Source organism: Epinephelus moara, chromosome 4 (genome assembly GCF_006386435.1).
Source record: "Epinephelus moara isolate mb chromosome 4, YSFRI_EMoa_1.0, whole genome shotgun sequence".
Lineage (NCBI taxonomy): Eukaryota > Metazoa > Chordata > Actinopteri > Perciformes > Serranidae > Epinephelus > Epinephelus moara.
In genome coordinates this window covers 38797260-38812168 of record NC_065509.1, presented here as the reverse complement: position 1 = coordinate 38812168, position 14909 = coordinate 38797260, and the positions used below count along the sequence as shown (strand labels likewise).

The following is a 14909-nucleotide window of genomic DNA, read 5'->3' as shown; positions in this document are numbered from 1 at the left end:
TGTGATGTCATCATGTCAATATGGACCACCATCTCTGAGGAATGTTTCCAGCACCTTGTTGAATCTATGACACCAAGAATTAAAAAGGGGGTCCAACCTGGTACTAGCAAGGTGTACCTAATAAAGTGGTCAATGAGTGTATTAAGGAGGAAACACGCCCCATCCAGCTATTTCCCTCTGAGACGTCCCTGTCATCAGGAAACCAATGACAGACAGGACCTGAACCTGAGAGGGTACTGGGTGAGAGCGGTGTGTGCGATGACTTAGATGCCATTCCAGGGGACTGCATAGCTGCAGCAACATTTATCTTGGCAGTCGGAAACTGCTGATAAGCCATTCATCACTCTCTTCAAACATGTTACATCAGTCTCTTATGATGTGCTCTCTCCTGAGGGCACGGGCCACAATATCTAACACCATATAACATAACACCTGCTAAGAGGTAAATCAGAATCTATCTGTCTACCACTGCCTCTATCAGCTATTGTGTGAGGTAAAGTGATGAACATATTTCCCAAAATGGTGTACATAAAAGTACAGACAGAGAACATAAAATAAAATAAGCACGGCAGAAATGTCAGACAGGTCGGACCACCATGTTAAACCATGTTTAAATGTTAAAGTTGGGGCAGAAAATAAGCTCTAAAATTCAAAACAGTTGCCAGTTTTCCACCCGGAAGTGACTGTTGCTGCAAAACGTCTCAGTGATTCGGTCTCTTCTCTTCTTCCAGTAAAGACGCCGTAATAAACCCACTGTGCACCACCTGCCCAGCACCAAACATCAGACACACAGTTAGTGACGAGCTCGTGAACATATTGAAGTATTCAGAGGAGAAGGAGCCAGGTATTTCCCTCTAGAGTTGGTGTGTAAATTTGCAACTGTTTGCTAACACATTCACCATATAAACGTCTGTAAGGTGATAATAAATCAATGTTGTGTTAACAGTTTGTTGCGCTGCTCCCAAGCCCATCGCCAAAAAGCTTTAAATCAATGAATGCTGGTTTATATAGCAAAACCGAAACGTGATAATATTACATATTCTGCTAGATAACTGCTGCACTGGTCCGACCTAACATGAGCTCCTGTTATACTGTGTGTATTTCATTATATTTGACAATTAAGAGATCTGTATGATGATTAAAATCCAAACTGTAACAGTATCTGTGAACTCTCTGCTCCCTCTGATTACTCGGAGCCTTCATGGTGAAGCAGTGCGTGACCGTGTCCGAGGTTTCTGTCCGCTTTTGACTTTGGCTCAGAGCTCAGGAGGCAGGAGCCGAGAACAGACCTCAAGCCTGACCACCGAAATGACCCACAGCACCTTTCGCAAACACAGTGATCAGGCTCACGTTACACCGCCTGAGGGAGTTGGCACTGGAGGCATGACACGCATTTCTGCCTCATTCTTCAAGAGCCCTTACATGACCACCTCTGCACAATATTCACAGGGCACTACACACAGACAGAATCACAGTGTGCGCTGTATTCCTTTCCATCCCGTCACTCTGCACCATCTCAAAACTGACAATTTAACGATTTTACCAGCTTCCTATGAAACTCTCAGTGCACGGTGGGAAATGACAGATTTGAAGTCCAGCAGGAGAGCTACATTATAGAAGCTTTGACAGAGCCTGGTTGGATTTTTTTCCCCCTCTCTTTCCTTGCCACTGCATTGCTGGCAGGGAGAAGCCTCTCATTCAGAGCACAGGAGACAGAGTTTCAACCTTCAGGGCCATTTTGGATCCTCGTATTGTAAATCACAACGAGCAATAAAATATAATTACAAACCATGAAAACCATAAGCTGAGCTACCCGTGGTTTGGGGGGAGTTTAATTATCATCTGATGGTGCAAAAAGGAATATAAGGCCAAATTTGGACACAGGTTCCAGCTATAAAAGCGCAGGACATAAATGCTATTGATAGTGCAGCACACGTTGGAAGTATATGTGGCATTTCTCCGATTTTCCGCAGCGTTCTAAATGAAAAGTCTTTCAAGAATGCATGATGAAAAGCGTTTAAAATGTGAGCTAATTCCCACCATAAAAACAGACGCTCTTACCATCCCTGCTCTCCTGGCGATGACTGTGTGGAACTGCCCGTCTGAAACTTTTATCATGGTCATCAGTTTATAAGTTCCACTTCCCAAGTTGAAGGAGAAACGCATCCGTCCCTCGAAGATCTCCAGAGCCAGGAACTCCGCCTTGTCTCCGGTCTGGTTGTCGTGGTTGTACATAAGCAGCGCGTTGCTCTTCAGGGTAGCAAACTTGATATAAATGTAGTTATTGTTGGGATCCAGAGACGGAAACTCCATGTAGGAGAGCTCCTCAAAGCCATAGCTGTTAAGTTCACAGTGTTTGCCGAAAACCCCTGAGGACAGAAAGAGACCAAAAGTGGAATCAGAGAAGCCAATGAATGATTCACGGTGCTGCTGTGATAAAAATATCCACAGATGAAACAGAATCTTTATCAAGCTGTATATTTAGTAGTGACAAAGCAGATTTAACTGCTGTCCGATCATAATCTTGCATCTTTGAAAACTTACAAACTTCTTCTTTCCTCAAATTGGAGGCTACGTTCACATTACAGATCTGATCTTTTTGCTGTTCACATTCATGTTTGAGGTGACCCATATCTGACATCAGTGTGAACAGATCTCTGCCTTGACCAATTTTGATGTCACATTTGCGAGACAGGCATTTCAGGCGAAGAAAGCGTTCATCTGCCGAATGTTTTCTTGTAGAGTTCGGATGACAATTCCTCCCATATTGAGGAAGAGATCCGAAGGGCCGCAGTTTGTTAAAGAAGTATCTCACTGCAGAAAAGTGGGCTGTCTATGCAGTAAACTGACACAAACACTTTGATGCTATATGATCAGAACAAAACAGAGAAATTGACTGTGGCATTTGCTTTTGCTTTTGAGGTTGAAAAACTACAACTACCAGAATTCACCGCGCCACACCGGACCAATTAGTGCTCCTACTGGTGGGTGTTGAATGCGAGCTTGTCTGTTTTGATGCAGGACACAATATGGAGGCCGGCTAGTAACAAACCATCTGTATTAAACGCTAAGTTAAAATATGTTTCTGAAAATATTTTAGGCAACACAGTGAAAGAATCTTGATTTATATTTGATCAGCACCATTTAGTTTAACTGTTTGATGTTAGCAAACATCTCATCTGGCAGATTTGAGCTGGGGGATGTGGGTGCTGGTTTTACCTTAGTTTATCTTACTTAATTTTCACATACTGCCCACATCGATATGATACAGAGCTGGTTGAAAATCTAAGAAGTATCTTAGTTTGGGAAGTGTGTAGTGTACTTTCCGTGAAATGGAACTTTGGAGCAGTGGCCGTTTGTTTTCGGATTAGAGGGCTGTCGCACTATGGGCTTTCGGTCCACTAGCTTTGATAGCAGCTATTGCTGGTAGTTCTGAGGAGAAAGGTGTTGGGGTGGGAGGAGTCAGGAGTGGCGGAGGGTTTCATGGAAGACCAGTTCCTTAAAACCTTAGTTACGTCCAAGGCTACATTCCAATATCGCTGTCGCCACCTCACGACAACCCAGCTGGACGGCAACATTGTTAGACGTTGATATTTAATTGAGTTTAAGTTGTCACGTCAGGTAATTTAAATTCAACGTCAGGACGTCTAATGCAAACCTCAACTTGACGTAGAATACTGACAACAGACGATGTTGATATTTTGTTGGTTTGAAGTTGTATTGGTTAGTTTCCAAAATCCAACATCGTCCAAACATCTCATGGTCAGTGGTATGGCTGCGGTTGTGTATGGTGAGTAATCTGCGCCTGTGCCGTGAAGTATGACATCGGAAAAAACATGGATGTACGAGAAAAACACACATATATTCCAACAGGACGCATGGCTGATGATCAGATATGTATCGGATTTAGGATCACATACAAGTGACCCTGGTCTGATTGGAAAAAATCAGATTTTTTAGTCCACACTACTCACAAATCAGATCTGTGTCAAAAAAAAAAAAAAAAAAAAATTCAGGTCACATTTGCTTGCAATGTGAACGTAGCCTCACTGATGACAGCCGCAGTACAAATCATGAAATATGGAGACAAAATGAAATGAGTGTCCACTTTTGATTAATTAATCATGACTTTCTTTTCTTAAGGGAGGCTGCACGTCTCAAACATCTTGCTTTTCAATTTGCCAGGACTCGATAACAGCCTGAAAAGTTTCCTACTATTACTTACCAAATGGACAATGACAGTAATATCCATCCACTCGGTTCTGACAGGACCCGCCATTAAAACAAGGGTTACACTCACAATGATTGATGATGGAATCACACGTTTTGCCTGGGTTCACAGAACAACACAAATTAAAATGGATGGGGTGGCAGACAACACAGGAAAACCCCGAGGGGAACACAGTTCACTTTCCCCACAGGCCAAGTCATGCAGGCCTTTCATCACCTCACAGCTGCAAAAAAGAAAAATCGGCGCTCCAACAAATCATTTAAAGTTGTAGCGAGTCTTAAAATCAGATTTTTGTTGAAACAACCATAAAATATATAATAGGAAGATGTAATTTCATCTGTTTCAGTGCAGTTTCACTTATTCTAAAATTTTACTTGACACAAGTGATGCTATTTTGGAATAGAAATCACTTGTCCACGATGACATCATTTGATCCAAAACATCTTGAAACTTTCATAGGAAAAAAAAATGATCTCACTCAATTGGCAGATTCCTCTCACTAAGAATAATCAGATTTTCAAACTCGTTGCAGGATCAAATTACGATTGGATGAGGCTGTTCTTTCTTTTTTGCAGTGCAGAAAGACAAACAGTTGCAATGTCAAATATATAAAGAAACATTTAGATGAGTTGAAAGTTTTATCGTCATGATAAGAAATGTGAAACTGATAATAAAAATAATGGACCGGGGTGAGACGATAAGTGATCCAGGCATGGCACAATACAAAAGACTGACAATGAACTTGTGCAAATATATTTCAGGCTGTAAATCCTGAGACAAGTTGCTTAATGGAGATTGATTCTGCTGCCAAAAACCAGGCGGGGAAAACAGGAAGTTGAGAGTTCACAGTGAGGGCATGCAAACTACTGTAAGTCAATAGGTGCGTTTCTTCACCGGGGTCATTTATCTTGATGAAACCTTAAAGATTTGTGCTCATTTTTTATCGTCATAATAAAAAGGGACAGTAATGACTTGACTTGAGGCAAATGGCCTGCCACGGCCCACTTTGAAAATGTCTTTCAGATGCTGCAGTCAGCGGCTGGACAGCGTTGCAGGACTCAAATGGCTGTTCTAAGTAATTCCACTTAAAATCCACTCCCCTTTTATCAAGGGTAATAATGCAGCGTATTCATTACACTTCCAAACATAAAGGCCCGATTGGATCTTTTATAAAGCCGCTCATTTGTCATACAACTTAAAAACAGAGCCAAATGAGAAATCCTTGATTAAGAAATCCTTGAGTTGGATTAGAAGTGTATCTGTGTGTGGTCATCGCTGCATGAAAGCACATAATGAAATGTGATACTACTGAACTGTGTATGGAGTCTGCACTCGAGTCCTGACTAGGGTCAGCTTCGCATCATCCTTTTTATTAAAGCAAACATGGCAGGCTGATATGCATCACAGCTGATACCCCCCAACTAGTAATCCGAAAAACAAACTGTTTTTGGCAGCTGTGCTTGTATGCTATGGCTACAACACCTCTTGGAAACATTCAGAAGCAAATATTTTGCTTGGACCCGGAGCCATGTGTGTGATTGTTTGAGCGTCAGTGTGTGTACATGTGTGTGTGTCCCCACATGTTTTTTTTCCTACATGAGTGACTGTGTGGTCAGACATAAAATGTGACTCCTGCGTGTATAGTACCTGCAAAGCCGGATTTGCAGAGGCAGTTGAAGCCGCCGGGGAAGTTCTGGCACAGCGCCCCGTTCTTGCAGGGATTGGAAAGGCATTCATTGACATCCCTCTCACAAGCCATCCCGGTGAAACCTTCGGGACAGGTGCAGGAGAAACCCCCCACCAGATTGTGGCAGGTGCCGCCATTGTGGCAGGGCGATGGCTGGCACTCATCGATGTCTGTCTCACACAGAGCTCCTGTGTATCCGGGCCTGCAGCTGCAGGCGTACGGCTGCAGGGGGTGGTTGGAAACAAGAATCACTGGGACGCTTTCTTCTGTCTTCATATCAGGCCCGACACTGAGACGCCTCTTGCAGCTGCCTCCGTTCTGGCACGGGTTACGTGTACATGGATCATGGTCCACCGCATCTATTTGCACCCCGCTCTGTCTATATAAAATGTCTTTGATACTCTGGAAGAATGTGGCCACACCACTGGGGTTGACATATTGTCCGTGGCCTCGTTTCACAGCTGCCATTAGGAAAGTCTGATTGTTGAGTTCAAATGCTCCGTAAAGCAGCACCCCGGTGCCTAGTCCTGCTAGCTGAGAGTTGGCAATGCGTAGAAAGCTGAGGTAGTGATTGGTAAGAAAGCTTTTGACTCCTTCAGACTGGAGTCGGATTAGTATGCTGTTGTCCACAGTGGCATTCGTGAAGCCCATGAAAAGGACTCGAGCTGTATTGCTGACTGAACCGTGGACACCGTCACTGCTTCGGATGGTTAGTTCAAAAGTTCCATCTGTTGAGCGGGCTTTAGAGTTGAGGTTGCATGTTCCAGTTGGGATATTAAACAGACCAGAGGATGGGGGAATAAGAGAGCAGTGGAATCTATCTTGAATGTCAGGATCTTGGGGTTTGACATCTCCCAAAGAACCTCCAGGAAACATGTTCCCAAAGTAGTGGACAAAGATTTCCATGGACCTCGGCTCTGAGGGATTGTCATTCTGATCGTTTATTTTGACGTGAATCGTTCCCGTGGAGGACATCTGAGGCACACCAGAGTCCTTGATCACAACAGAGAGGTAGAAGTCGCTGATCTGTTCCCTGTCGATCTCCCGACTGGTGGTTAACACTCCAGCTGGACTGAGGCTGAAGTAGCTGTTGGCAGAGCCAGAACTGAGAAGGCTGTATAAGAATGGGCCTTGGTTGGGTGGCAGATCCGGGTCAGATGCTGTGAGCGTTGTAACTGCAATGCCAGCTCTCTGATTCTCCATTACCTCAGCGTAAGTGGTTGTCAAAGTTGGACCGTTATCGTTGATATCTTCCAGGTTCACAATCACGGTTGTGCTTCCGGTTGCAGGTGGTATGCCAGTATCCACAGCAAGCACTGTAAGATTATACACAGGAGTTGTTTCTCTGTCTAGCTCTGCAGCAACAGAAACTTGGCCAGTTTTTGGGTTGATGGTGAAAACATTTTTATCAAACTCAGGAGCAATGGAGTATGAAAACCTGCTCCAGCTTGGGACAGAGTCTGAGTCCTCAGCACTGACAAAGGTGACCAGACCACCAGGTGAGAGACCTTCACTAACCTGCACGTCGTACAGCTCTTGGGTAAAAACAGGAGGATCGTTTGCATCGAGGATTGTGATATTCACAAAGACCTCGTCGATATCTGCCCCCCGGATGCTCCCTGCGTTCTTTGCCAAAACCTTCAGTGAAATCTTTTCCTCTTTCTCACGGTCTAGAATACCTGTGACATAAATCTGGCCTGTTTTCTTGTTGATGCCAAAGCCTTTCTTTCTGCTCTTCCCGAAAATGAGGTAGTAAACCACTCCATCATCCCCCTGGTCTCGATCACTGGCGAACACTTCCCCGACCACTGTGCCTTTTGGAGCAGCTTCAGAGATTTCAAAGTAGTACTGTTTTGAGACAAAGCGGGGTACGTATTCGTTGGCTCCCTTCAGCTGGATGTTGACGTTGGCGAAGCTGCAGCGCTCCTCGTCTGGGACATTGAAGGCCTTCACTGTCAAATGGTAGACCTGCTTTGCCTCGTAATCTAAGAAGCCCTGGGTGGTGATGGTGCCCGTGTTTGGGTCAATAACAAAGAGGTCACTGTCTGATGACTGTATCACATAAGCCATGACTGCGTTAGCTCCTGAATCCCGGTCTGTGGCGTTCATTTTGACCACAGTGGTGCCGCTGGGAACGTTCTCCTGCACAACAGGGAAGTACTCGTCAGGATCAAACACAGGGGGGTTGTCGTTCACATCAGTCACATGTACTGTGACGGAGACGTAGCTTGTTTTTGCAATCCAGCCGCCATCAGTGGCTGAAACTCGGAGCTCGTGTTGTTGCTTGTCTTCAAAGTCCAGAGGCTGAGCGAGGGATAAAACTCCAGTTCTACTATTAAGTGAAAACAGACCCTTGTCGTTGCCTGACGTTATATTGTACGTGATAAGGCCGTTCATTTCTTTGTCTTTGTCTCTGGCAGACAGGGTTCTGATTGCCGTTCCCACAACAAGGCTTTCAGGTACGGTAGCTGAGATTTGGCTTTGTGAGAACTCAGGTGTGTGGTGGTTTTCCTCCGTGACTGCAATCCGCACTGACGTCCGCGCCGACAAAGGAGGATTCCCTCTGTCGTTCGCTGTGATGTCAATGAGGAAAAATTTATTCATATCAGATGTGAGGGAGGAGGCAACTGTAATCCATCCACTTGTTTTATCTAGTTTGAACTTACTGGAGCTGTTTCCTCCCGTTATCAAGTACTCAACTTCAGAATTAAGGCCAAAGTCTTTTTTATCATGAGCTCCAACTTTTATCAGTCTGGTGCCAACCTTGACGCTTTTAGTGACAGGAGTGAAGTAGTTACGTGAATCAAACTCAGGCGGGTTATCGTTGCTGTCTACGATGTTCACAATTACTGTCGTCTCGCTCATCAGAGGCTTCACGGCCCTGTCTGAGGCTGTGACGATGAAGCTGTGGCGGTTTATATTTATACTACTAGCACCTGTCGAGTTCTGATATTTTAACTGCTGCTTAACGAATATCTCTCCAGTGCTGGCGTTAATTCGGAAAAACTCTGACTGGGACCGAATGAAGTAGAAGATTTTGCCGTTGAAACCTTCGTCAGGATCTGTGGCGGACACCTGTGTGACCAGAGAGCCCACCTCAGTGAGCTCAGGGTAGTCCAGATAGTACGAGGGACGACTAAATCTGGGGGCGTTATCGTTAATATCTGTTATGAATATGGTGACGTCTGTGCTCACTGTCCAGCCAGAGTCGTGGGCAGACACTTTGACGATATAATGATCCGTGTCTTCTCTGTTGAGCGGCCGACTTATCGTTATGTCTCCTGAGTTTGGGTTTATATTGAATGGGAGGCTGGTGTCTGTTATGGAATATCGGCTGATGGCGTTTGAACCAGCGTCCTCGTCTGTGGTGGTGACTCTGGTGACGGTGTAACCCACTGGTGCATTTTCAGCCACAGTAGCGCTGAAGATCTTTGAAAACCTGGGAGCGTTGTCATTCACATCCAGCACGTTGATTATCACTTTGACCGCTGTGTTTTTGGGCGGCAAACCGCGGTCTGTGGCTTTGACTTTCAAAGTGTACTGAGCCACCTTCTCTCGGTCCAGAGGCCGGGTGGTTCGTATTTCACCAGTTGCTCTATTAATGTTGAAGCTGTTCTCCCTGTTGCCGTCAATGATGGCGTATTCGAGCTGTCCGTTGGGCCCGCTGTCCAGATCGACAGCAGAGACCATCAGCACCCGCTGAGGTGAAAGGTTCTCCAGTATCTCAGCGTGGAAGGGATCCTTATCAAAGACCGGGTGATTATCATTCACGTCCAGCACTGTTATTTCCACTTTCTCATAGGACGAATAAGGAGGGAAGCCCTGATCTCTGGCTTCAATCCAGAGAACGTACTTCTGAATATGTTCATAATCTAGTGGGTGTCTGATAGACAACTCTCCTGACAGCTGGTCGATATGAAAAGCATTATCCAGGTTGCCGCTGGCGACGTAATAAGACAACGGTCCTCCTCTCATAGACGAGCCGGTCACCGTTGTCACAACATGGTTTGTCTGCTGGTTCTCAGGGAACGTGAACACGTGCTCCTTCAGTTTGATGACAGGGAAGTTTCCTCCGGTCACAAAGCGGACGGTGACGGTGGTCGTGTCCGTTTTGGGGTTGGCTCCGCCGTCTTTAACTCTGACCGTGAGGGTGACCTCTGAGCTTCCTGTCAGCTTCTCGTTGGCAGTGATGGCGCCTCTGACCGGGTCGATCTTGAACTTCTCAGAGTTGCGCCCGATCAGGGAGTAGTGCAGCTGGGCGTTGGAGCCCGAGTCCTCGTCAGTGACGGTAACAGCAAAGACCAGGGACCCTAAAGACACACGAGAGGTTTTGTGTTATAACTTTTTTTTATTTTAAAGATGCTGACAATGCATAAATATTCATATAATCACAAACATGTTGAGAGCAAAGAGATGAAAACGATTAAAAACAAGAACCTTTAACATACTTTCCTGCAACCATAATCCATAATAATCCTAATATTTCAATATGCAGTAATGTTATGTAATAAAGTAATAATACTAAAGGCCTTTGCACATTGAGTCAGTTTATTTTTTTCCAAAATTGTCATGTTTCGTGTGTTGTAAATATATTGGCGTGCAAATGAAATGCATAAAAACAAACTTTAAGTTAAAACATGTAAAAACAAACAGTGGACACCTTGTCACAGTGAGGACAGGTGGACATAGGAGGACATATAATACTGACCTGCTGCAGTGGACGCAGGTATGTGGGTGACGTAGGGGTGATGGTGGAAGCGAGGGGGGTTATCGTTGATGTCAGCCACCGTCACGGACACCGTGGCGGAGCTCGACAAGCCCTGAGGCTGCCCTCCATCTGTTGCCACGACCAGCAGCTGGTAATTGGCCCTGTCCTCTCGATCCAGCAGGGAGCTGGTGATAATCTGTCCTGTGGCCGGGTTGATGGAGAACTGGCCGTGTCCTCCGGTCAGGCTGTAGCTGTGGGGAAGATAAAGTAGGACAAGTGTCAGTGAAAGCTTCGTGAAATTTAATGAGGTTAGGCGAGAGAACAAATTGAGTTTGTGCTGGATTATTTACAATCGTAGTAATCAGGTCTGTCAGTGAAGTTTGTTTTGTTGTCAGATATGTTTTATTAAAGAACAGTTTCACAGGGTTCCTGCAGCTTTATTAGATTTAAGACTTTTTTAATTCTACCAAGAATAAAATTTAAGATAAGTTTTACACTAACCAAAATTAAAGCGAAATAAAAACATGAATTGACATCAATTACGCAAGATTAGGGAGAATTTTGGCCAAATATTTATTGTATGAAACATGACTTTTTTGTGTCGTGGCAGAGATGAGGGCAGAACATTACTGGGAAACACCTGCCGAATGACTGCAAGATTTTGGGGGGTATTTTGTATTTCTCACTCTGCACGTTGGATTCCACTGCCTTGATTACCATCGTGCTGAGTTTGAAAAACTTTTTGCATAAAATAATCTGCCCTGTGACAGTCTGGCGACTTGTCCAGGGTGTACCCCGCCCCTCTCACCCAATGTCAGCTGGGATAGGCTCTAAAAATTCAAATAAACTCATTTCCAATACTCAAGTGTACCACAAAACAATCTTCTTTGTCTTTGCTGATAGAAAGTTTAATTTGTGTAACTGAAAACTGTCTATAATCAGCTCTAACCAGATCCTGAGAACAAAACAGTAGAGAAACAGTGAGTCATGGTGCCTCTGAAGGAATGCACCTGCATATACTTATGTTTTGGTGTTTCAAATAAGTTATTAGATTGTAAAAGGACAGTAAGAAGTATGAAATTACACATAATCACTGTTTCAGCCTGTCAAATTCTCACAGTAACGTCTCCTCAGAGGCAGTCACAGTGAGGTAACTGTGTTATTACAGGTGTTTCTAGTGTAAATACTGAGCATCAGGTGTTACATAAGCCGTTCTCCTCAACACTTTCTACATATTGTTTGCTGCACAGCCAGTGACTGAAGGCTCCTGCTCAGTACTGTCACTGTGAGGTCTATAGAGGGCACTGTTTCAAACTTCCCAGGAGCACATTTAATGGAACAATATGCCCAATAATGGTCACCACATTGCACTGGCTCCACATCAGATCAGTTAGTTGGTGATTGAAGCATCCAGCTTCATATTGTATCAAATGCAGCCACTGTTTTCTGCTTCAGTGCTCACAGGGAGCCACTGTGGTTCAGGCTGGAGAACTCCAGAGTCCTTTATTCGATTTATCTAATTTAATTTAATTTCCGCTGTTGTGGGACATGGTATTTTTATTAAAGAGAAAAAAAAAAAGACAAAGAAATTCAAAAGCTATAAAAGCAATATCACACACAGCACAAATAAATAAAACATTTATACATGACATCACCTAACATAAAACTCCTCAGGACTGAGGGGCCGCAGTCTTTGGCTTTCAAACTGATATCACGTTTCAGCAGCAGGACCCAGACGCAAATGTAAACTGACACATACATGTACAGACCAGTGTGTATTTTGAAAAGGCTTCTTGAAAAAGCATCAGCCTCCAGAGATGGGACGACAAATTACAGAACACCGTGTGAAAGCGGAGTGGATGCAAAGCTTATTTGGACGTCATCAACAACATGAAGGTGCACAGATCTGAACACAGTCCAGAGACAAGCTCAGGTTTTACATTTAATGGGCTGTGAGAATCAAAACTAATAACTGAAGGTAACCAGTCCTGGTCTCCATTAAGGGCCTCAAACCCCCCGATGGGCAAAACTCGTACTGTCATAGACAATTAACATCCTCATTACCATGTTTTGGGAAACTGGAGCGCGCTGTGGTACCCCCCAATGTGCACCCAGTGGGGTTACTGAGGAGTGAGGAGGGGTCGGAGTTGAGTCAGTGTCCGGCTTGAGAGAGACCGGCCAGAAGCTCTTACAAGCTCCCCCACGGAGGGGGGCTGTGAGTGTGAGAGAGCTGTCGTCCAGCTTGAGAATCGCGGCCCAAACAATGACTCGGGGTGTTGACTAAAACTCTACACTCTGCTCCTGAGCTCCTGTCAACAATTGCAACATCGGCCTGGAATTTCACAAAGCTGGTGATGAGGTAAAACGTTTCAGTGAAGGCGTGAGGAAAGCCAAAACCCAGTCCTGTGCGGCCCTGAAAGGATACACACATCACACCGGGGAATCAAAGCAAAGTGGAGCTGACCTGATTACTCACAGTCGTTACTGGAGCTGCATCCATCTCCTCTGGATCGTAAAGAAATGTTTCATTAGTCCTATGCACACTAAAGATTTTATTCCAGCGTTAATCTGTCAAATAAAGTCTCATTTGAAATAAACCCTCAATGCAAATTATCTACTGTTTCCTTCAGAAGCTCCTGGAAAAAATAAATCAAACTATGAGGTCATTTTTATTGGCGTATGATTTTCCTTCGTTCTCTTAATGAAATCTAAAGATGAGATTATAATATAATTTCATTAAAGTCATTCACTTGTCTGCTCAGGAAATGACACAACATCTTAAATCTAGACTATTATAAGATTGTATTTTTGGTCATTTCAGCACAATGTCATTTGTGTAAAGAAAAAAAATGCTGGTGATTATTTCATTATGAGGTCTCTGTTTAATTAAACTCCTGCGAGCACTGCTGTTGCACCTTGAATAATCACAATAACTAGATCTGTCAAACAGTTTTTAATGTATAAATTGGATTAAAAGTGCTTCACAGGGTCATGAACCCAGCGTCCCCAGTTTGAGTTCAGCCAGGAACTTTTGTTGCATGCCGTTACACATTTCTGTCTGTAATATAACTTAATAAGAGCATAAAAACAAAAATACAGAACACAGTGTAACCAGGTCAAAAGAACGAGACAACAAACAGATGTTCGAAGACATGAAGCACGTCTCTTATGTGGGTCAAATGCTTTCAATGACGTATTTTAGATAGAAAAAGGTGTCGCTTGACTCTTTCATTTTATGACACGCACTTGGAGCTTTTTGTTGTGCAGTGTGATTGGGTCGTCACGACATTCTCTCTGACATATCTGATGGAGTTTAGTGTGTCAGTGTGCAGTCGGTGGTGCAGTGGTTAGCAATGTTGCCTCACAGCAAGAGGGGGAGCCCTTCTGTGTGGAGTTTGCATGTTCTCCCTGTGTCAGCGTGGGTTTCCTCCAGGTACTCCAGCTTCCTCCCACAGTCCAAAGACATGCAGGTTAATTGGTGACTCTAAATTGTCCGTATGTGTGAATGGTTGTCTGTCTCTATGTTTCAGTCCTGTGATAGTCTGGTGACCTGTCCAGGGTGAACCCTGCCTCTCACCCAATGTCAGCGGGGATAGGCTCCAGCCCCCCCGTGACCCTTAACAGGATAAGCGATTACAGACAATGAATACATGAATGATTGTAATCATGTGAGCGCACATGACATACCCACGTCCTGTCGTCATCACCTACGTGAGCTGCTCTTCCATCCCTCGAATCCCAATATGTCTGATTTTTTTGTGAGTGTTTTCCAACTGACTCTTGAGAAAGCCAAAAGCTACACTGTACATTTAGTACTTCTTGACATCCTTACTGCTTATTTCTCTTCTGCTCCGAAAGCCAACACCTGTCTGCTCTGAGCAAAGCCACCGTCACTCTTTCTGTCACTTAACCACACAAAAAAAATACACACTGCGGCACTACATTGCTCCCATTACTTGACATTGTTCAGTTTGATCTGGATAGACCACCTTGTTTTGTCAGACTGAGGTTTGGCTGTTTGGTCCAGGGAAGGTTTCACATCTGTAATTTCGATTCATTCATTCATTTTCCGTAACTTATCCTGTTAGGGGTCACCGGGTGCTGAAGCCTATCCCAGCTGACACTGGGTGAGAGGCAGGGTACACAAAAGGCCCGTTTCCACTGAAGAAGTTCCTGGTACTATTTGGGGGGCAGGAACTACTACAGAAACGTCCTCTCGCTCGGCCCTCTCAACCGCCGTGTCTCCACTGAGAGGGCGGAGTAGGAGGAAGGTTCCTGTAAAG

At 44.5% G+C, this 14909-nt stretch overlaps 1 protein-coding gene across 1 annotated transcript in view; it reads right to left on the bottom strand.

The window, feature by feature from the left end:
* Positions 1 to 14909, bottom strand: part of LOC126388613 (protocadherin Fat 4) — a 147348-nt gene that overhangs the window by 21944 nt on the left and 110495 nt on the right. Inside the window, exons 8-11 of the mRNA XM_050041820.1 lie at positions 10627 to 10877; positions 5879 to 10228; positions 4226 to 4330; positions 2062 to 2369 (exon numbers count right to left, since the gene is read on the bottom strand). Coding sequence (XP_049897777.1) covers positions 2062 to 2369; positions 4226 to 4330; positions 5879 to 10228; positions 10627 to 10877 — 5014 coding nt within the window. The remainder of the gene's footprint in view (positions 1 to 2061; positions 2370 to 4225; positions 4331 to 5878; positions 10229 to 10626; positions 10878 to 14909) is intronic.